Source organism: Cyprinodon tularosa, unplaced genomic scaffold (genome assembly GCF_016077235.1).
Source record: "Cyprinodon tularosa strain WSP-4 unplaced genomic scaffold, ASM1607723v1 ctg68, whole genome shotgun sequence".
Taxonomy (NCBI): domain Eukaryota; kingdom Metazoa; phylum Chordata; class Actinopteri; order Cyprinodontiformes; family Cyprinodontidae; genus Cyprinodon; species Cyprinodon tularosa.
This window is the reverse complement of record NW_024039429.1, coordinates 436458-460302: the sequence shown is the minus strand read 5'-3', so window position 1 is coordinate 460302 and position 23845 is coordinate 436458. Positions and strand designations below refer to the sequence as shown.

Here is a 23845-nt window from a genome sequence, read left to right as displayed (position 1 = left end):
GCGCACTGTTCTTGAGCTAATCTGAAGGCCACATGAAGTTTGGAGGTCTGTAGTGATTGACTCTGCAGAAAGTTGGCGACCTCTTCGCACTATGCGCGTCAGCATCCGCTGACCCCGCTCCGTCAGTTTACGTGGCCTACCACTTCGTGGCTGAGTTGCTGTCGTTCCCAAACACTTCCATTTTCTTATAATACAGCTGACAGTTGACTGTGGAATATTTAGGAGCGAGGAAATTTCACGACTGGATTTGTTGCACAGGTGGCATCCTATCACAGTTCCACGCTGGAATTCACTGAGCTCCTGAGAGCGACCCATTCTTTCACAAATGTTTGTAAAAACAGTCTGCATGCCTAGGTGCTTGAATTTATACACCTGTGGCCATGGAAGTGATTGGAACACCTGATTCCAATAATTTGGATGGGTGAGCAAATACTTTTGGCAATATAGTGTATACAAATAGTTACAGGTTTAATTTCTAAATGATTTTTTTTCCCCAAATTATTTTTCAATCTGATAACTTTTTGTTTTGCATCATCAATCATGAAATAAAGTTCCAGTAATGAGTGTTTGGAAGTTTTATTTTTTAAATAGCAAAGTTAATTTAAAGAATCTATATTAAAATAAAACAACCCTCAAATCTACACAAAGATTGCTGAAAGCACAAAACTTCATCTTTGATTTTTTATTGAGCAGTTTTTAATCAAGATAGATACAATTTAAAATCCTCACCCTACACCAAGGTTCAGAGGCATAAAAAAAATTTAATCAACACATCTTATTTATCAAAATCTCTACCAAGTATCACAGTTAAGATTAAACCCCTGAAGAAAGTTAAATGTGTATAAAAAAAATTCAACTTCAAATAAATCAGTGGAAAAAAAATGTTGGTTCATCTTTGAGTTCAGTTGAGTGCAGTTAAATCCAGAAACATTTTTAATGCATTTAGAATTGTATAAAATCCCTGTAGGGGAATTGCAGGGGGGCTTACATGTACATATGTAGATGTGTATACGTATATATATATATATATATATATATATATATATATATAAAGAGAGAGAGGGGGTATGAATAATAAGTTTTACTTCTTCATACCCCTTTTCAGACAATTTCCGATAATCAATGTTAGTTCTCTGGCTGTACATACTGACTGGTTTGTTTGGTGGAGGGTTTTGTTTCTATTTATGTTCAGGTAAATTTTGTTTGTTTTGAAATATGTGTTTGGTTTGCTTTATGTTAACTAGTCTTTTGTGTCTTTTGGTTGGTTCATTTATTGTTGTTTGTCAAATAGTCTGGAATAAATTCCTATTCATTCATTTATTCTTTCAATCTTCTTTAAGGAACCTTTTCTATTCGATTATTAATCAGAAAAAATAATCAATCGACTAACCAAATAACCATTAATTGAAGCAAATGTTCCTTCTAATTCTCATGTGCCTGATCATCCATACAGGTCCCCGAAAAACAGAGGACTCCAATGAATGACTGACATCAGATGTGCACCCTCAGGCCATACACCATTACCTGGGATCAGCGAGTTACATTGTATTTTTTATAGAATGAAATACTACAGCAGCAGCTTCCATTAGTTTACTTTAGATTTAAGTGATTTTGCCCACTTAAAATGAAAAAAGAAAACCCCCAAAACTTGTTGGTCATGAGATTTTTAGTATGCTATAAGCAAGAGTCCTGCTCTTGCTTATAGCATTGTGAAAATTTTCCTCACATTAAAACCTTCACAGTTTGCGCAATAAAATGTGTGCTGTAGCGTGTGATATAGTATAAAATCCTGTAAATCTGAAATTTTTTAGCTACAAAGTTTTTTTTAGCATTTCTTCTATCATAAATTATATTATAGTATGAGCCTTTCATGATTAATATCCATAAATAAATAAAAAATTAATAAACGTCGCTAGAATATGACCAAATTTGACTTCAGTTTCTGTCCTTTTCACTTCTCCAATGCCACTTTAAGATGCTTGTGGATGCCGTTTTAAAAAGATTAATTAAACCCAACTTTTCACAATCAGCAATGGATGCTTGAAATCTAACAGAAATATCAACAAGCGGTGAGATCTCCTTTAGCTCCTCCTCTAGGTTTTGCAGCCACCATATCTGACAATGTGCTGATTGATGCCTGTTACATTTTTCCTTCATCATATACTTGAAATTATCAGAGTAAAAAAAAACAGGTGTGTCTTTAACCGTGTGCATGTTGGAAAGCCGGGCTGTTACAAACCAGTGAGAGTTTCATTGTTCTGGGAGCCTTGACCGATAAATAAATTTGGGCCGTCACATACTTTACTTCATGTTGGATATTTTTTTTATGCAACTGTAAAACTCTTTGATGCACTGAATAAAGACATTTGCGGAACCTATTCATCAAAATACAACTCTTAAATGTATTAATTTTTATTACAACACTGATTTTGATATATTTGAAAGTGGGACTGAATAGAAGATGTTTCATCAAAACAGCTGATTTTCAGTAAAGCTGTCTGGCACATCTAGCATGCAGGAGGCTGAGGTAATTTGTGATAATAGTCATAAAGACAAGATGCTGTAAGACATGTAGTTCAGCAGGCCTATGGCCAACAAAATAACTGTTTTCTCTATATTATGTGATGAAATTTGGGGGACGGGAGAAGTCGGTTGTTTCTCGTATTTTCATTGTTGGTTTTAAGTTGAAAAAGGAACAATACACATATTCAAAATGATACAGAAAAAAATGTATTGGTTTAATTAATTTACAGCTTATGTTTGATTTTATCTTATGCACTGCATAGATTTTCTTGTGCGCTAAGATTGCGCAAGCCCCGAGTTTAGAAGGAATATTGGTTGCAGCCCTAATCAAATCTGAGATTACTATGAAAATATAATTTCAAGTTTACTCCAAACAGTCTTTCTGCAAAAAATGTTGCAGCATAAAAAGGAACAAAATAATACATTTACCAGCTTTAATTTGATGTGCAACATATACATAATAATAATAATAATATCATAACACAATAAATCATTTTTTAAATAAAAAAGATTTTTGATTTTGCCTATTAAATTTTGTTAATGCCAATCATTTTATCTGTTGGCCAGTGGTCTGTAACCCATTTCCCCCTCCAGCTGCTCTGCAGTGAGTGAGCCAAGCAGAGGCTGACAGTCTGGGTTGAAGACAGAATAAGCACTTAGTTCTCCTGGTTTCCTGGGTTCTGGGCTGCGCAGTCCTTCATAAAGCCAGTAGAACAGGGAGATAACAAAGAATGGCAGGCCAAATTCCAGTTCAACAAAAAGACCCAGAAGAACCAGCCAGAGCAGCACTTTGAGCAGCATAATGTTGGAGAGGACCAGTTGTCTTGACGATAACCATCTTCCCAGAGTACTGTCAAGCATCCAGTCACTACAACTCTGTAAGGACACATAACAACAAGTCAGAGGCTAACAAGGTTATAAAAAAAAATGATAGGGGGTTTGGCCAATTGAAGCTGATGAAGATTTTTCTTTATGTAGATGTTTTGCTCAACCGAGAAATGTTTTTACAAATTATAAATTATTGCACAACTTTAGAAACAACAAGAAAAAAGACACACAAGTGACTGATTGAAAACTGGTGCTTCTTGAACACAAATCTTTAAAGTATTTAGTAAAACTTCCCTATGATTAATGTGGTGAAATCTGTCTCCGATCCGCAGTAAGATATCATGATGCACTTTTTAAAAATAAATCTTGATTATACTCAGAATTTCAATGAGGTTAACAATCAAGCTAAAAGCTTGTTTAAAATTTGAATTAAAATACCAAAGGCAGGCAATATTCTAATGCTTTAACTGCATCCAGTAGTTTGCCTTCAGAACCTCATAGGTTTTTCTTAAGAACTCATAATAAAACCACAAAGTAGCTGGCAAACACTGGAAACACAAAATTTTCCTTACTTTTTTAAACCTGTATAAAAAAAAAAAAAATTAAATGAATGAATCAAAAATCTGTGTTATTTAATCAGGCGTTTCCAACTTATCAGACTGAGCTTGGGCTGTTTATCAAAAAAAGAAGAAGAAGAAGAAACAACAATTACACACCTTTGACATATTTATACATTAGAGTTTTTAAAAACCATGTAGAAATTTCTCCCACTCACTTTTTTTTTGTTTAACATAAAATCCCAATAGAATTCCCTTGTAATCTGTAGTCACATGAATAATTTTTGTATACCACTGCATTGATAAAAACGGAAGAGGATTAGCGCCACTGAAAAAAAAAAAAAGTTAACTGATTTTTTTTTATTTTATTTCAGTATAGTATGGGAAAAAAGTCAGAATTGTGACTTTAATCTCAGAATTCTGAGAAAAAAGTCAGAATTCTGACTTTAATCTGAAAATTCTGACTTTAATCTGAGAATTCTGACTTTTTTATTGTCAGAATTCAGTCAGAATTCTGAGATTAAAGTCAGAATTCTGACTTTTTTCCCATGTTAAACTGAAATAAAATGTAAAAATCAGTTTTCTTTTTTTTTTCAGTGGCCCTAATCCTCTTCCGTAGATAAAAGTTCAGCACTGACATGATAACAGGAAAAATCATAGAAGTTTTAAAACAATATGTATTTATCTATTGCATTCAGGAATTTTAATAAGTAGCTTTTGAATGCATCTTCAGTGATTTATTATTTTTACAGATTTTCTTTTAGAAAACAAAATTAAAATCACCATATTTGTATATTTACCTCGATCACATCTAATCTTTCCATTAAAATGTGAATCGTTTATTAGTTTTGAATAGTTTTACCAGTTTAATAGCCACATTTTGAAGAGTTTTCGTTAAAATCAATTTAAATCGTGCTGATATTGATCTCTTACCCTGCCTGGAGAGCTGTTAGTTGCAGTTTGGTTGTTTTCTGGCCCCTCTGCTTGCTGACTGTTGTCTGCCTGTACAACAGGATCTCCTTCTCTCTTTTCTCTGGGCTGAGCAGCAGAAGGGTCGGACATTTGCGTGCCTTTCACCGCCTGTCGTCGGGCTCTAAACTCCGCCAGCTTTTGCTCCATAGATGTGAATAATCCAAGTTCAACCTGGAAAAGTGCCCTTTACGCCACAACAAAAGAATAAACTCTCCTTTTCTTGACACTTTAATGAAAAAAACAAATCCGACTGCCTCGCACGTCAATTTAGGTTACTTTTTGGAGAAATTTCAACTGGTTAGAATCGTTATCGAGGCATGTTTACGTACTACGTGTTCTATCATAAAAAAGGAGGTATTGTCGCCAACTGTCGTAAAGCGTCGGTTTACGGGATTTTTCGATATTTCCTTGGGGTTGTTTGTTGCTAGCTTTCAGGTTTGGTGTCTTCATCAGTGGTGAGAACATTAACTCATAACGTTTAATGTATTTAGGTTATTTTACCTTTCTGTTGATATTTCGTCACTGCTTCCGGTTTCCTTTCATTAGGGAAATACCAGATGTGCTAATGTTATAAGTTAGTGCCGATTAAAAAAAACATAACTCATGGTTTCCTTTATATTTGAACGTATGTTTTGTCATATTATTTGTACATTAGTGCCATTTTTCTACATATTAGTTACAAACCGCTACTTTTATGAATGTTAAAGATAAAAAATTAACTAGCTTGACTTATGTGGCCAATTTAATGTAGATATAAAATACTTAGCTGTTAAATTATTTGGTAGTTATTGTGTCATTTGTGTTCCAGACATCATGGCCTCTGCTCCAGCTCAGCAACCCACCCTGACCGCTGAACAGACCCGATGTAAGAGGAACATGGTTCCCCTTATTTTTTTTTTTTATAAAAAACAAAAACAACATTCAAACGTGGAGTATGAATGTTGATTAGGTTCTGTCAAGATCATCTAGTGTTCCTCTTACAGACCTGTAATAGACCACATTTGCTCAGTGATTGCTTTATGCAACCCCATGTAATCAGGGAGCTAGGTGGGGGGCCAGCCAAACATTGACCACCCCTACCTTTTTTCCCCCCTCTAATATAGATTGTTGCAGCAATAATACACTCAAGTGGAATGTTCAAAACATTTTAATTTTTCATATATTATAATTTTTTCATATATTCATAATCGCTTGACAACAACCACTGTTTAATTATACACATCAATTTACTAGCATTAAAGATATGTACAAAATTCACGCTTTTTTCAGAAGTTGATTTTGTGTTATATGGGGTAAAGAGAGAATGATGTCTCTCTGTAAGTCATGTGGGAGTCTTCAGTGAAATCATAACTATTTTGATAAAAAAAAGGTATTAATCAATTTATATCAATTTTGTGCAGAAGGATTATTGATACATGGAGGTAAGTAATGACAATGGAAAATGTTTGTCCCAGAGCTCAAATCTGAAAGAATTTTATCTATTATACCTAAATATATGCATCTGTTTTTTTAGCAAAAGCTGTAGGAAAGGATAGTTTGTCTTGTCTTTGGCTTGACCCTGAGGTTCTGGCGCCTAGTTGCTTTCGGCCACCCCTAAGTGTACATTGATTATTGCCTGGCCACCCTTATAAAAATTTCCTGGCTACACCTCTGCATCTAATCCTGTAAGAAGGCATTTATAAAACAAATAATTGGTGGATAGTTCAGAGGCTGCTGACCGAACACATGGCGATTAAGAAACCTGTGCTTTACCCTGACAGATGGGATGTTTTTAACTAATTAACTATGACACATCCAGTCGAAACCTTTGAAGCTACCATTTGCTTATAGTTTGTTTTACATCAGTGGTAGTCAGCTTAATGCCACCCATTTGTTGATTTTGCATACCTGCTTAATCCTTGTGGCAGGATTCCAGTCGGTAGACCCACACTCAAAGTTGAACACACTGTGTATACTGGCTTACTAATGTTGTCCTTTGTCATTTTACAAATTATCTTACTAACTATGCAGTTTATCCTACATCTCATGGTAGCTTTTTTACCTATCAAGGTGGCTCAGAAACTTAACTGAGATAAGATAGAGAAATGCAGAAGAGAAACAGCCATCCATGCACATGTATCAAACAGCAATTTTAGAGTTCGCAATTATCCTAACATACATTATTTTTCTATATGCATCTTAGTCTAAAATTTGAGCCACATCTAAATATATTTTAAGACAGAAATACACATTTATCTAAATCACTGTGGTTTAGGGTGAACTGAATAAACCAGTTACACTATTACAGTTTGTTTTCCCTCTGTGAAGGCATTCATTTGTAACTTTAAATGACGGATACTTTGGTTCTGCAGTGGTGTTGAGTGAGGTGATCCAGGCCTTTTCAGTGCCAGAGAATGCTGCACGAATGGAGGAGGCTCGGGAAAGCGCCTGTAACGACATGGGAAAGATGCTGCAGCTCGTGCTTCCTGTGGCCACTCAGATTCAGCAGGAAGTGATCAAAGCATATGGATTCAACAATGAAGGAGAAGGTAGTTATTAACTAAAATACTCAACAATGGATCTTTAAGAAATACAACTTAGAAATGAAAAGTTTTCTCTTTTTTTTTTTGTACCCAGATTTAAAAAATTCTACAGATTTAAACTGTGAACATGCACTATTTATTTTTTTTAAACCAAGGTTTGTAAGATATCTAGATGGGAAATTTTAAATTTTCTAGACTTAAATGTTTCTTTTTCCAAAGTTAACCTTAAAACAAGTAATTGTTCTAAAGTAAAAGGGAAAAAAATGTAAAAGTTTTTAAAATAACCTTACAGTGGGAACTATATATATGAATTTGTTAATAGTTCTTTTGCTTCTTTTACAGGCGTCCTTAAATTTGCTCGACTGGTGAAAATGTATGAAACCCAGGACCCTGAAATTGCAGCCATGTCTGCAAAACTGAAGTCTCTCCTCCTGCCGCCGTTGTCAACACCCCCTATAGGAGGCGCCATTCCTGCTTCATAGGATTTAGTCTTGACCAGGTCTAATTCAGGGGTGCTTTATTTTTATGCTTTGCAATTCCTTATGCCATTATGTATTTAAGGTCCAATTTTTGTATGTAATATGTTTGATACCACTAATGTTTTTAAAAAAAGTATTCATTCAATGCTTCTTGCAAACCCTTGAAATATTTCCTCACACATTGTATTTGTTACATGTAACACTATATCCACTTTATTCCACTGAAACATTTACTTTAATGCCATCTTTTTTTTAAATAACTTTATATGCTGTCAGATGTTTTCATTATACTGTAGAATTAAATATTCAGTTTTTCTGATGTGTATTTTATGAAGTGTGGGAGAAAAAAAACTATGGTATAGATACTTTATTATTTCTTCAAGTCTTTAAATCACACTTACATTTTAAAAACATTTACATTCATACATTTCATTAGACAATGTTTTCCAGGATAAAATCTTATACATCTGCTTCCTGTTTGAATAAATGAAGACAATGCAGTGCATAATAAAACAGGATAAAGTGACATTGACTCCAACATATTGCTCCTAAAATGCTACATAATTCAACTTGGTGAAAAAAGTGCTCCATACAGTAATTTAAGTGCATAGGATGCGGAACTCCACCCACCCAGTAATCGGAGTTGAACACAGAGATAACCAATGAGCAGGTGATCATCCTGCTTCACTCCTCTGTGTCCTACTTCTTATTCCCCAGGTCCAGTGAAGTTGCTGTGCAAGTGGAAAAAAGTGCTCCAAGTAAAATGCAATCAAAGTTCCTTCCACTGGGAGTCAGCAAGCACCTGCCTCTCGGTGAATAATATTGTATTTTACACACACAAAAACAAAAAAATCCAGAGTCCAGTGTTTGCACATTTGAAATCCTGATGGATGAGTTCATTGTTTGCACAGAGCTGTCTTCCATTGAACAGTAATTCAGCTCCCAACTCTTATCAAAAGGAAAATGGAAGGGTGCAAGTCCCCAGATCCTGACCTCACATCTCAAAGTGGCGGAAAATGCTTTCGACATACGCCAGGACTTTCTGCCAGTCCGGCCCATCTGCCTTCAGCATCTCCTCCACTGTCTGTTACAAAGTAAATTAGTAAAGACATCAGAGTACGAAACTAAAGAAGCTCAACTTTTAAATTTTTCAGCACTCAAGGTTCTTAAAATCTAAATAAAACGTGCAGCTCCGTAATAATTTTTGTCAAGACTAGCTAACTTCTTTGATATCAAGTCGATGTGATGATTGGTCTCTGTTTAAAGACCCATACATTATTCCATTTATGGTAAAGCGAAAAGGTTGTCCTTTACAGATGGTAAGGTGAAAAGTTCATGAATACTTTGACGTGTTTGGAACCAACAAGTCTTCATAAAGCTTGCACTTCACCAGACCTCTTTCTCTCTTCCTGCACCTTGGATGCCAGAAAGTTTTGGAGCTCAGGGCTTTAAAATTTGTAATTTTTTAAGACTATAACATGAATAAAAAGACACTAATACAATCTAACCAACAAAAGTCAGCAATACATTTAAACTAGAAGAAATCTTACATTTATCAGAGCTCATGTAGTGTGTGGGTTAGAAGAAAAAAAAGGCTCACCAGTGTTGCTGGGATTCCCACACTCTCTCCCACCTTAAATGCAATGTCCAGGTTTCCCTCCTGCCCAAAGAGCAGTGCAAGTTTTATATGGATTCAGAATAACTATTGGCTTTTACCAATTATAGACAAAATTTTCAATATAATCGACATTTGCATAAACACCTCTTATATTTGGATAAATAAAATCACTGCCTCCAAAGAGCTGAGAGTCTTCCATGTGCTTCGTTACTCTATCCAGGTCGGATTTTTGATCAAGTTTGCTAGCATTATAAAACTATGCCTATGATAATGCATGTTTTATATGCATGGTCAGTAATTTGCAGGTGCAGATCTGGAGTACCTTCCAGAAATCACCTGCAATACATCTGAGCAAACCATTTGTTGTAATTTTCCAAACAAAACAACCTTGTTTCTTTGCAAGGTAGCAGTTTTACCTTGTCAGATGGCCTCAGGCTGTCATAAGGAATATGAGTTGGTAAGAAGGTGTGATAGATGGCACAGAATGCCAACCCATCCTCCCAGCACGTACTGAAATTGGTAATCTCGATATTCTGTTGCAGACGGGAAAAAGACAAAAACAAACAGAATTAAAAAATATTTACCTACCTGTTGACCTACATTCAACATAGACAGTATTCCACACAAGGCTCTAACCTTATAACCTTTGGTACGGGTTTGGCACCACCGCAGAAGAGAGTTTCTTCTGGAGCCACCATGACGCCTCAGCAAAGCACTGAAACCATCCTGAGGTCTGTTCAAGACAGTGTGAAAGTGCTTTAATGCCAGTTTATATCTCTAAAGTCAAGCAATAATGTTGCGTTTGACAACATTTATTTAAAGTCTTTTGAAAGAAAAATTCAGAGGAATCTCTGCAATAAATGTGAATATCAGTGAAAAGGATTTTTTAAATAAGACTTTAAACTATCCCCCTTTTGGCATAATTAATAACATCAACGCAACATGAAGCTACAGTAATCAACCCCTGGAACTGCTAAAGTGCTGAGAAAGCCCAGATAATTATCAGCCTCGAATCAGTCTGGCTCAGACCATCTAATGTCTGGATTCTTCCTCTAATTCATTCTCTACAGAGTTTTGATCAGGTATCATTTGCTGCCAATCTAGTGTTGTCATGGTCATTAACTGTGTGTTGGTGCCCTGAGCAGTGTGGACAGCTACTATGTTCTGTTGAGAAATTAAATTAGTATCCCTTGAAAGTTTGTCAGCAAAGAGAAGCATTAAGTATTTTAAAAATCTACGGTTAATTAATACAGTGACTCTAAACTTGAATTAACAGTAGAAGAACAGCAGCAGGTGGCACAATTCCTGCAAGTCTAACTACATTTCACAAACATAAAGAAACCTCTGTCTTCTGTACTTGGCCTTCCTCTTAAGTCTGACACTTTTTGAAATAAAAATGCTAATTTTATCCTCATCTGGAAAGTGGATTTTGCACCACTATGGAGAAGTGCATTGCTTTTTGTCTTTAGCCCAAGTGCTTCTATGATCCCTGGTTTAGGGGCAGCTTAATAGTAGAGACAGACATTTGAAGCCCATTTCCCAGAATAAGGTTTTTGTTCCACATCATTTCAAGGTTGCAGTTATTCCCTTTACTTACACCTTTTGTAAACTCCACCTAAACTGTCAAATGTTTTAACCCTTTGTGCACAATACATTCAATTCTGATGTTTATTGCAATATCATGGTAATCACTGACAAAGGGCCACTTATATGCAATATTTTGTAGACTATAATTTTAAGTTATAAAAGATCTGAATAAGAGATTATACAGTTTATAGAGAGAAGTCAGGGCATGGTTAGAATGGGGAAAAAAAGTTGGCAAATGAAAGCCATTGATTTTACAATGTTGATTAATACTGAAGTTTTTTTTTGTAAGTACAGCCTCACTTTCCATTAAAACAAGTGTATTCCTACTTTATGGCTAGATTTACACACAGTATTCTTTTGAACTACCCTCTTTTTTAAGGTTTTCAATGTCTTCTGGACAACTGGCAAGCTTTCTTTAGTTGTGGCTGACCATAACATGGCAATAATAATTTTTATGTAAAAAACAACAACATTTTTTTAGCCTGATTTATTATAAAATTGTGCATAGAAATTCTAAGTAAATGTTTGAAAATTAATTAATTTGTTTCAGTTCCTATTCTGATTTAGCAACACTGTATAAACCTCGACCCATACTGTTCTTTAAGAGATATACACTCACCGGCCACTTTATTAGGTACCCCATGCTAGTAACGGGTTGGACCCCCTTTTGCCTTCAGAACTGCCTCAATTCTTCGTGGCATAGATTCAACAAGGTGCTGGAAGCATTCCTCAGGGAGTTTGGTCCATATTGACATGATGGCATCACACAGTTGCCACAGATTTGTCGGCTGCACATCCATGATGCGAATCTCCCGTTCCACCACATCCCAAAGATGCTCTATTGGATTGAGATCTGGTGACTGTGGAGGCTATTTGAGTACAGTGAACTCATTGTCATGTTCAAGAAACCAGTCTGAGATGATTCCAGCTTTATGACATGGCGCATTATCCTGCTGAAAGTAGCCATCAGAAGTTGGGTACATTGTGGTCATAAAGGGATGGACATGGTCAGCAACAATACTCAGGTAGGCTGTGGCGTTGCAACGATGCTCAATTGGTACCAAGGGGCCCAAAGAGTGCCAAGAAAATATTCCCCACACCATGACACCACCACCACCAGCCTGAACCATTGATACAAGGCAGGATGGATCCATGCTTTCATCTTGTAGACGCCAAATTCTGACCCTACCATCCGAATGTCGCAGCAGAAATCGAGACTCATCAGACCAGGCAACGTTTTTCCAATCTTCTGTTGTCCAATTTCAATGAGCTTGTGCAAATTGTAGCCTCAGTTTCCTGTTCTTAGCTGAAAGGAGTGGCACCCGGTGTGGTCTTCTGCTGCTGTAGCCCATCTGCCTCAAAGTTCGACGTACTGTGCGTTCAGAGATGCTCTTCTGCCCACCTTGGTTGTAACGGGTGGTTATTTGAGTCACTGTTGCCCTTCTATCAGCTCGAACCAGTCTGGCCATTCTCCTCTGACCTCTGGCATCAACAAGGCATTTCCGCCTACAGAACTGCCGCTCACTGGATGTTTTTTCTTTTTCGGACCATTCTCTGTAAACCCTAGAGATGGTTGTGCGTGAAAATCCCAGTAGATCAGCAGTTTCTGAAATACTCAGACCAGCCCTTCTGGCACCAACAATCATGCCACGTTCAAAGTCACTCAGATCACCTTTCTTCCCCATACTGATGCTCGGTTTGAACTGCAGGAGATTGTCTTGACCATGTCTACATGCCTAAATGCACTGAGTTGCCGCCATGTGATTGGCTGCTTAGAAATTAAGTGTTAATGAGCAGTTGGACAGGTGTACCTAATAAAGTGGCCGGTGAGTGTAGGTGACATTTAATGACCTTCCTTTCACACAAATATTTCAACACCAACCAAAGCAATAAAACAGCAGCTTACTTTACAGAATCTGAGGTTTGATCCTCCTCTTGGTTCCCTTTGAAACAAAAAGATAATCAGAAAATTATGAGTCTAAAAAAAAAATATATATATATATATATATATATATATATATATATATATATTTTAATATATCAATTTTATATGCAGTCCTTCTCATCACAGCTGAGGAAAGTCTAGAGCTCAATATTTTTTGTAGAACAGAAATTTCTCCCTGGTAGGAAGGGGATTTTTGTGTCTTTGTGTTCCACATATACATATTCTAGAACCATCTCTGCAGTCACAAGTGCAAGTCACTCAAGAGGTATTCTTCCACTATAAAACCATTATGTAAAACAGTTAATTATGTAGCCCGATGCAAGGCAGTTTTAAACTATAATCTGCAGTGTAGTTAAATGGATTTAAAGTGTCAAGGTGAGTAAAAGTTGATCTGTGAGAGTTTACTGAAAGGCTTATTGCTTAATCCCTGGCAAAGTCAAATATAAAAGCCCAGAAACAGAAACAAAATTCAAATAGTTCATAAACATAGAAAAACAAACTCATCTCTAATTTCCATCCTCTCATCTATGTGATTGCTTCTGTATGTTTATTCAGACCTGTATAAAAGTTAGACCAGCTATCCTGCCTCTGCAAAATCCTTCCAGTTCTTCCTTTTGTTGCTTCTTCTTTCTGAAAAGATTGTAAGAGAATAAATTTATCGAGCACAAATAAAAAATTTTTTTTTTTCAAAAAGTCAATCTAATCATTACGACTAAGTCTTGTTGTATACCTTGCACAAAGGCAATGTTGTGCTCATGTTTTTTGAAGTCTTATTCTGACTAGAAGAATCACTGTGAAATGGAAGACCAGACAGGCTCCTAAAATATAAAAGTCATATTGTAATGGAGAGATATAGCTGTGAAAAGATACTCATAAGGTTTACCATCATGTTGACTCACCAGGACCTTTCCGACAGCATTACTATTCTCCTTGGATCTCTTTGTCCACGTCCTTCTTTCTTTTTCTCCAGTGCAGCCAAACTACGAATGTATCCCTCAGCCACTCCCTTTCCAGTCAGCTCAGTATTTTCAGATCCTTCCATTTTCTCAGGATCATACGTTTCACTGCCATCATCTCCACCATCTTTCACTTCTTCTTCAGCTTCAGTTTTCTTTTGGAGTTTATTAGCCTCTTTGTTTGTCAATTCATCTTTCAGCCTGCAAACATTCCTGAGAACATCGAGCTCGGATTGCTCCTGCTGTCGCTGCACAAGGACTTCATTTAGTTTGCAGCAAACATCTTTGTGCTCTGCTCTCAGACTCTCCAGTGCTTGTTCTGTCTCCTGCTGCCTGCTGAGAGCTTGAGCCAGCTGCTCCTCTAGAGCTCTGTGGTTTTCTTGGAGCAAACCCAGAGCATGATCCGACTCCAGACGCAGCCTGTCGGCAACGGACACCGCGGTCTGCAGGTCCCACTGGAACTGTTGCCACTCCAACCTTTCTGTCTGGGATGAAAATAAACAGTTTTGTAAAAAAAAAAAAAAAAAAAAAAAAAAGGTGCACAGCTCTTGCTGTATTATAATTGCTTCTGAAGCATTTTTTTCTGTTCAAGCCCTTCAAGTATTCCTATACTTTTGTGGCAAAAAAAAAGACAAAAAGACATTTCTTTAAATATCAGTTGTGTTACAAAATAATAAGTGCCTTAAAATGCTAGCATTCAACATGTTTTGATTCATTATACATTATCTTTGAGAACAAAAGTGTGTTTAAGAACTGCAAACAAGCATTTCTTTTCCATTTGAGGTTGTGAAATAAATAAAAAGCAATTTAAACCATAGCAAGTATTATTATTATTCAAGACATTTTGAATTGAGAAAGCTTCCTTTATGGGAAGTGAAACATCCTCAAACTTTGAAAACAAAGTCCAGTGTTTTTTTTTTTTTTTTTACTTTTTTGGAATGACTATGACCTGGATGACTGAGAATCTTAACCAGCATTCTACTCAATAACAAAAACGTGATGGGAACTTCATAATTTTTTAAATGTGAGCAGTTTGAAACCACCCTTACCCCAAAAGATTTGGAAGGAAAAAAAAATGTTCTAACGAAATGAAGATTAAACTCTTTGGAGTAAACGCCAAGGTGTCATGTTGGGAGGAAACAAGGCACCGTTCATCACTAGGCCATACAATACCTACAGTGAAGCATAGTGGTGGCAGCATTATACTGTGGGGAGGATTTTCAGCTGCAGGAACTGGCAGATTAGTGATAGAGAAAATATGGTATATAATGGGGCCAGCAACACTCACCCTGAGTGTTTCCTTTAGTATGTCCAGCTCCTCAACCAGATCTTCCTTTTCAGTTATCAAGCGCCTCAGCATCTCTAAGGATGAAAGAAACAAGGTGGGGGAAGACAGATTCAGTTGTGGCTTAGTGATCTATGTAAGCATAGTTTCTCTAAATGGTTTTCTTTTTTTATGTTTAGTACCAACCCAGGTAATATGCTCCAATTGTGAGGAAAAGACATTACTTATATTATATAATATAAGTATTATATATATATTATAGATATTACTTATGTTAGTGTTTTATTTAGCTATCACAAGTAGTCCAGGAAAAAAAAACAGGATTTCAGGCTTGCAAAGCTAAAAAGATTTGTTTTTTGTAATGTCTTATTTTGTGTGCTCCAAGTGTCAGACTTTGATCCTTTGCAGCTTTTGCAGGTTAGGAACCTGCTGTTGCTGTCCTGAATTTATCTTTCCCTGTTGCCTAAATATATTTCTTGGTTTAGTTAGGATATTGGAAAGCTATTATTTCTTAAATGTCAAGTCCAGTTGCCTAAACTGAACTTTGCAAGCTTAGCCATGACCAGAATGACTGAGAAACTTCACAGATTTCTTAAATGTATTCTTCATCCATTAATTACCGTCATTTACCTGAAAACAGTAGCTGGGTTTATCACTTTAATACATCTGCACAGAAGACTCTACTAAAATAAGAGTACACAATCCAAAAACTGGTGATTACAAGTTTTACAGAGGCTCATCAGGGGAAACCAGGGATATAATTTGTTAATGTTCATCTGTAAAGGTCACAGTCACAAATAGACAACCATTTAAATAGTCTCCACATGCTACATAATATATTTGCTTGCATGCCTTTTCAATTGAAAACATTTTCTTCTTTTATCATATTTTCCTAATTTTAAGAAACCATTCTATTGAAATAACACTTTCTTGCAGCTGTCATCTACATTGTGAACATATTTCTATTATTGTTTTTGCCACAAGAAGCTTAGAGATCGTCATTCCATATAGTAATGAGTTTATATCTAGTCTATTAGGCATCACATAGAGAAAAACAGGTAAACCAGGACTTACCTACGGCTCCTGCAGTAATATCAGTATTGGGGGTTAGGCCCATTGAGGCTCTATAGTGCTCCATCAGACTGAGTAAAACCAGGGTCATCTCCTCTCCGGTTCGCTCTGCTGCTGCCTGCGACTCCATCCCACTGTCTCTTTCCTGCCAGCTCTGCTCTGAAGGTGATCTTTGGGGCAAAGGTATTGGAGTCTGAACATCCAAACTGCTAACGACCTTCTCCTGTCCAGTTGCTGCATCGCTCGAGTTTGTCCCCAAGGAATTGATGCTCTCCACGCTGATCACAGCCCACTCTGAGGGAGCCGAAAGCTTTGGTTTCCAATCTGCAGCTGGGGAGGGAGAGGAGGGTGGGGCACTAGCAATGGGTGATGAGGTTTGCATCTTACCAGTCGAAGCTGCAGAGGGCAAGGCCATGGCAGCCAGCTCTTCCTCAGAGGGCGAGGTAGGAGGTGTGTGGTAAAAGTCTAAAGGGGAACCTAATGAGAAAGAATTAAAAGCACACAACTGTGAGGTTTAAAATTTGTTTACAAGTTGCAATCTTTTGCTAAGCTCATTATTCATTTCACTTATGTCATTTTGATTATAAAACTTTGTAAATCAGGGACTGCCAAATATAATTTTCAAGCTCACTGAGTTTTGCCTGATACATTATCTGGTTTCTAGGGCACGCATATTGACAGTCTGCAGGGATCTTGTTGTTTCCCCACCTCCTTTTATTTTCCTTATGCTGCAAGATACTGCAGACTCATCTGATCCCTAGTAGCAGTGTGGAGAACTGTAGTCTGCTCAGCTGCAGAAGGAAGGCTATTCTTAGCCAATAGCTGGGGATAATTCCCTGAATATTGACAACTAAGAACAGAAAGACAAGTCAAAGAAACAGATGTAAGTCAGGGATGAAACTGACAGAGCTGCCAAAGAAGACTTGAGGTAGACGGACAATATTTTGTGCTGATTAAACCAAATGACAGCTGGGCTGTTTTGCACTGAACAGAAAGACAGGGAATTTCTGGAAAAAACAGTGCAGCCATACCAGTTTCTGGATTATAGAATGCTTTTTCAGTATTGCTAATTTAGATGCCTGTAATGTGGCTTTGCTTATACGATTACCTAAGCCTATTTAAAAATAGATTGTATGCCAGTTTTGTGAAAATTGCTTAATTTTGCAAGAATAATTCTAAATTGTTCAATCTACCGAGCCCCATCACACCCCATTATCTTTGCTTTCATGGTTTAGTGAAGGGAAATCAAGTTTTTTTTTTTTTTTTTCCAAAGCAACAACAACTTTTATCCACCAGGGCCTGGTTTTCCAAAAGTAATCTGCTCAGATTTTAGATGACAGATTGAATCAAAACCTTTTTTCCCCCTCTCCTTTTCAAAAAAGGAAAAAAAGCCACCTATGGATTAGATTTAATCCTGGTTCTGATCCAAGCCATTCTTGAGTTTGGGTTTTTTAGAAATTTGTAGCAGGATTGGAATCACTTTCGTCCAAAAATAGATGGCTTACAAATTAACCCACAAAAAGGATGAATTCAGTGTGGACTTTAGACCCATAATATCAAACCTTAACAATTGATCAAAAACACTTTAGCTGGATCATGCAGTGCAGCCTACATTTGCTCAACAGTCAAGCTAATGGGATAGGTAGGCTATATAGCCCGTTTAGGTTTTGAATATAGATCTATCCATGGAGAGCACATGAATGCAAACACTGAATGTGTGACTGACAACATAAACATCTGTGTACATAACACCATCCCTACCAGAACAGTAGAATGCTTATTAAACAATAAACCATGGATCTAGGGTTAAAACAATTAACTGAATTAATCAATTATTTAAATAATCGCCAAGTAATTTAGTAATCGATTCATTGTTAACTGGAATATAGAGACTCTAAAACATGCCTTTAGCTGACCTAACCCACTAAAAGCAGTATTTATAAAAAAAAAAAAAAATTGGTGTATATATATATATATATATATATATACACACATATACATACACCGACTCACCGGCCACATTTTTAGGTACACCTGTCCAACTGCTCGTTAACACTTAATTTCTAAGCAGCCAATCACATGGCGGCAACTCAGTGCATTTAGGCATGTAGACATGGTCAAGACAATCTCCTGCAGTTCAAACTGAGCATCAGTATGGGGAAGAAAGGTGATTTGAGTGACTTTGAACGTGGCATGATTGTTGGTGCCAGAAGGGCTGGTCTGAGTATTTCAGAAACTGCTGATCTACTGGGATTTTCACGCACAACCATCTCTAGGGTTTACAGAGAATGGTCCGAAAAAGAAAAAACATCCAGTGAGCGGCAGTTCTGTGGGCTGAAATGCCTTGTTGATGCCAGAGGTCAGAGGAGAATGGCCAGACTGGTTCGAGCTGATAGAAGGGCAACAGTGACTCAAATAAACACCCGTTACAACCAAGGTGGGCAGAAGAGCATCTCTGAATGCACAGTACGTCGAACTTTGAGGCAGATGGGCTACAGCAGCAGAAGACCACACCGGGTGCCACTCCTTTCAGCTAAGAACAGGAAACTGAGGCTACAATTTGCACAAGCTCATCGAAATTGCACAATAGAAGATTAAAAAAACGTTGTCTGGTCTGATGAGTCTCGATTTCTGCTGCGACATTCGGATGGTAGGGTCAGAATTTGGCGTCTACAACATGAAAGCATGGATCCATCCTGCCTTGTATCAACGGTTCAGGCTGGTGGTGGTGGTGTCATGGTGTGGGGAATATTTTCTTGGCACTCTTTGGGCCCCTTGGTACCAATTGAGCATCGTTGCAACGCCACAGCCTACCTGAGTATTGTTGCTGACCATGTCCATCCCTTTATGACCACAATGTACCCAACTTCTGATGGCTACTTTCAGCAGGATAATGCGCCATGTCATAAAGCTGGAATCATCTCAGACTGGTTTCTTGAACATGACAATGAGTTCACTGTACTCAAATGGCCTCCACAGTCACCAGATCTCAATCCAATAGAGCATCTTTGGGATGTGGTGGAACGGGAGATTCGCATCATGGATGTGCAGCCGACAAATCTGCGGCAACTGTGTGATGCCATCATGTCAATATGGACCAAACTCCCTGAGGAATGCTTCCAGCACCTTGTTGAATCTATGCCACGAAGAATTGAGGCAGTTCTGAAGGCAAAAGGGGGTCCAACCCGTTACTAGCATGGGGTACCTAATAAAGTGGCCGGTGAGTGTGTGTGTGTGTATATATATATATATATATATATATATATATTTTTTTTTTTTTTTTTTTTTTTATTTAAGATTTAAAAAGTTTTTGTTTCACCTGGTTTAATTTCGTAGAGAATTCTCTTTAAGGAACCTTTGGCTATCAGATAATTAATCGATTGATCAAAAAAATTAACAGAATAATCCATTTATAAAATAAAGTTGCAGCCCTACATGGATCACAAGAAGAAAAAAAAACCTTTAAGATGGGTGAAAGGGAATGAATGAGTATACAGATGCAAATTCAGGTGAAAGCAAGGAGGAATACAGGAAGAGGCTGGAAAGCAAACTCCAGCAGAACAACATCAGAGATGTGTGGTCACAGATAAAGAAGATCCCAAGCTTCAAGTAGAAGAATGATCAGACAGATGGAAGCCTGGAGAGAGCCAATGAACTGAATACATTCTTCAAAAGGTTCAGTTCAGGAACAAATTGGTATCCTTCTCTCCTGCCCACAGCCACATGGACATCCTGCCCTCCTCTGCCATTAACTCCTGCTTCTAGGAGTTTGTTGTTAGCCAAATCTGAACATGGTGGTGCCTCATCCTCCATTCACATGACTGTATCTATAAGTCAAGTAAAGAGACAACCGAACTGAAAAAAAGTCCTGGATAGATGTTGAAACATCTTCAAGTTAAAATCCAGGTGTATCTTCAGTCCGGTTGCCTTCCATTTTTAGACAGTTTTTGATGTCATAATGTGGATGACTAAGAATTTACACAGACAGAAAACATCCAAGTTACTGCAACATTTAATTTACATTTGGGATTAATAAAGTATTTTTGAATTGAATTAAATTAAATGGAGCTCTTTGAATCACCCTGTTTATGAATGGTACTGAACCATTGTCTAAAGACATTCTGGTTGAATGTATTTAGTTGTAATGCAGCAGAAAATGGCAAGAAAAAGTGTAGAGAGTAATGCTGTTTTAAGGTACTAAGCTGCTAAATCAGGTCAGAATGAAATCTTATGAAGGCTGCTTTTGATCTGTATGCAAATTTTCTACTCTGAAAACAGATGGGACAAAGTCTATAAATAGCTGCTTTAAAATGATGCATCTTAAGCATTTGTCTCTGTCACTACCAGCCCAAAAAATCAATAATTGTGGTTTTTATAATGGAAATTAAAAACTGTATGCATGTTTATTTGTGCACCCAGTTTCACATAGAGAACAAGGTTCTCTCAAATTCACTGGATTTTGTAAACATTACATATAAAGAGGAAAACTTCAGTTAATTCTGCATTGGATTATTATTTCTGAGGACAAATGTAATCTGAAACTGACCTTACCTGAGAACTGTGGGGAAAAAAACATCTTTAAAACTGAGCAAATTATTCAGTTTGACTGGTGGCTGCTTCATTTGAAGAAACTGTAAGCTCTCGGTTCAGCAGTGTTACACAAATATTTATATCACATAGTGTTTAGAATTTCAGCCTAGGTTTGGTCATTCTCCAATAAAATGGTCTAAAGATGCCCAAGAGATCAGAACCAGCCAACCTCCACTTTAAAAGACCTAGCTTTTGATCAGAAATTAACTACTACTTCTATTTTTACAATATAAACAAACCATAAGTTTTTAATATACTTTTTGAAATAAAATACAAAAAAAGTTAATAATAGGAAAGATTCGTCACATTGACACATTGTTTGAAGTGTAACAATGTAATGTATCACTGCCTATCAGAGCCTCAGCACAAATATTGCTCCAATGATGGAAAATTAAAAAAACAGATCAAACTTACCTGTACCTGTAGGGCTGTAGGTGTCTTTGCCATTATGGTTTCCCATCATTCAGACAGAATCTTTGTGTGCACAGGTTACTAAAATCTGTCCTCTACTGTCCCAGCTGTCGTCTTAGTTCTCACTGCAGTGCTGAACATAAATGAATTTCAATAAGCATGACTCACAGCAAGACCTCTGATCAGTATAAAAGATCTCCAGAAAGGAGAAATTTGTTTTTACATTCCTTTATAATTATTAAAGATGGAAAAAACTGCAAACTTTGAAATAAGGCCACATATCGCTTTTAACAGCATCCTCTATAGCAGGGGTCCTCAATTCCAGTCCTAGAGATCTGATGTCCTGCACCTATTAGATGGTCTCTGGGTCCACACCTGAATCAAATGGCTGGATTAGCACCTCAGTTTCAGTCAGGTTCTCTAAATGCTCTTATTATTTGATTCAGGTGTGTTGAAGCAAAGACATGTCTGAAAAGGTGCAGGACACCAAACTTTGAGAGTCTGTATGGAAGATAGTTTATAGTGGTTGGTCATGGTAGATTCACATCCAGCCTGGTTCTGCTGGAGGTCTCTTCCTGTTAAAGCGGAGTTTCACTTTAAATTTTTTCTACTTCAAAACCACCAATCTGTTTGCATTAGTATATCAAATTGACTCATTAAGGTGCCTTGAGATTATGTGTTGTGAATTGGTTCTTTAAGAATAAACTGATGTAAAGCCAACTGAAAATATATCATAACGCAGGAGTGGGCAATTCCAGTATCTTGCAACTTTTAGATGTGCCTTTGGTTCGACACACCTGAATCTAGTAATTAGATAATTGAGAGGACTCTAGAGGAACTACCTGCATGCTGAGGAGGCAACTCAGCCATTCGATTCAGGTGTGTTGGACCAAGGATGGATCTAAAAGTTGCAGGATACCTGCCCTCAGGATATGGAATTGCCCACCCCTGTCATAACCCATCAATAGAAAAAAAAGGTTCTCTGGGATTATTTGGATCTAAAAAATAAAAACGATTCCCCCTTTTGCATGTTTTCACAAAAAACAATTATTCTTGTACAATCAGTTTGTAAGAATCAGGTCTGATCAGTAAAAATTGATTATCAACTGAACACAATTATTTCATTGATATTTTTATCTCTTTATCAGATACCAATTTAAAGATAGAAAACGATTTAAATTCAAGCATCTTCTTGCAGACCCCAGCAGGGATAAAGCGCGATGGAAAATGGATGGATGGATTTTCTTGCAGTTCCTTCAGTGAACAACATCTTAAGATGCATCCAGCCCCCCAACACACACACTTTTTTTTTTGGTCTTACATCTGGCCTAAATTTGCACTGCACTGGGCAGAGAGCCATTATATGGAGAAAACAAAATGCCTTTGCAAACAAGACTTGTGACACTGGATGGACTGAAGCATGATAAGATTAAAGGAGGAGTTTGAATCTGAAGTAGTTTTTGTTTTTAATGGCTGTGCTTTAATGTAGATTATTCTAGGCTTGACTTGTCAAGATTAATTCACAACCCTAAAATGTAAAAAAAAAAAAAAATATGATTAAAATAAACGAACGGATATAAGAATAATTTTATTTTATTTATTTAAATGCGTTTGATCGTTTGTCCTGAAATGTGAAACTGGTTGACTGTGACTAAAGTTAAAGTCGATCCTAGTCTAAAATAAACAATCCTTTTGAATCCAGCATTATCAATCGCTTAGGTTAGTTGCAGACGCTGCATTTTGTACACAGCGAGAAGCCTTAGTTTAATATATCTTACTTGCTCGGTTTAGGCTGGCAGCTGAATGAAATCCACTTTGCTCTCAGGCTGTCCTGCTTGGTTCTTCTCCGACCCGCTCAGCCTTTTTGTCGGCGTGTCCTTGGATCCGTATCCCAAATATCCCCGGATCAGTTAATTCCGTCAATAAAAACACATGCAACTCAGAGGGACAGAAACACTTGCATCCAACCGTGACTTGAATCCAGTCTAAAATATTATCCAACTCATTTGCTTCGCCTTTAAAATCCTATGCGGCAAAAAAAAAAAAAAAAAAAAAAAAAAAAATGGAAAGAAAGAAACTGGTTGCGCAGCAGCTACTGGACGCACAGGCAAAAATGATGAAAATATTTACAGCGATGCTTATACAGAATACAGCTAATAATAACTGAAACAATCAAATAATGCAAGGAAGTGATTAAAACCCGAAGCTGGTGAAAGAAGCTGTCACACCGGCTGGACGGCAGCTAATTATCTTCTATGAAAACCAGGTGTTCTGGCACGCGGGGAACAAGTTCTGCTGTCGAGCGGCCTGCAGGTGGATCCTACCAGAGCTCCTGTCACATAGCTGAAAACCACAAGCACAAACAAGTCATTTTTAATTGACAGAACTATGCTTATCCAGCCATGAAAGCTCACACTGATGTTACTCTCTGACGAGCTGCCTGCACTGCAAAGCATAAACTAAAAACAACACATGGAAATATTTACCTATCTATCTATCTA

General features: G+C 37.1%; 3 protein-coding genes across 6 annotated transcripts; 1 reads left to right on the top strand and 2 right to left on the bottom strand.

Moving 5' to 3' along the window:
• Window positions 1-2707: 2707 nt before the first annotated feature.
• saysd1 (SAYSVFN motif domain containing 1) lies at window positions 2708-5079 on the bottom strand. Its single transcript, XM_038267606.1, has 2 exons — window positions 4842-5079; window positions 2708-3399 (listed from the first exon to the last, which is right to left on the bottom strand). Exons 1-2 carry the CDS (start codon window positions 5025-5027, stop codon window positions 3076-3078), a joined length of 510 nt encoding a protein of 169 aa, XP_038123534.1. The 5' UTR covers window positions 5028-5079; the 3' UTR covers window positions 2708-3075.
• Window positions 5080-5205: 126 nt separating this feature from the next.
• grcc10 (gene rich cluster, C10 gene) lies at window positions 5206-8407 on the top strand. Its single transcript, XM_038267600.1, has 4 exons — window positions 5206-5335; window positions 5689-5745; window positions 7232-7408; window positions 7745-8407. The coding sequence occupies exons 2-4, from the start codon at window positions 5694-5696 to the stop codon at window positions 7882-7884; spliced, it is 369 nt and encodes a 122-aa protein (XP_038123528.1). The 5' UTR covers window positions 5206-5335; window positions 5689-5693; the 3' UTR covers window positions 7885-8407.
• Window positions 8216-23392, bottom strand: LOC119771548 (cytospin-A-like). Of its 4 annotated transcripts, XM_038267598.1 has the most exons (13): window positions 23123-23392; window positions 21348-21477; window positions 16731-16820; window positions 16347-16637; window positions 15276-15349; window positions 13931-14472; window positions 13762-13849; window positions 13589-13661; window positions 12993-13029; window positions 10136-10232; window positions 9916-10032; window positions 9482-9541; window positions 8217-8965 (listed from the first exon to the last, which is right to left on the bottom strand). In XM_038267598.1, the coding sequence occupies exons 2-13, from the start codon at window positions 21394-21396 to the stop codon at window positions 8876-8878; spliced, it is 1608 nt and encodes a 535-aa protein (XP_038123526.1). In that variant the 5' UTR covers window positions 21397-21477; window positions 23123-23392; the 3' UTR covers window positions 8217-8875. The 4 variants fall into 4 exon arrangements, with proteins under 4 accessions (XP_038123524.1, XP_038123526.1, XP_038123523.1 ...); XM_038267596.1 differs by having other exon boundaries at window positions 8216-8965; window positions 16347-16820; window positions 21354-21477; XM_038267595.1 differs by having other exon boundaries at window positions 16347-16820.
• Window positions 23393-23845: the final 453 nt, after the last annotated feature.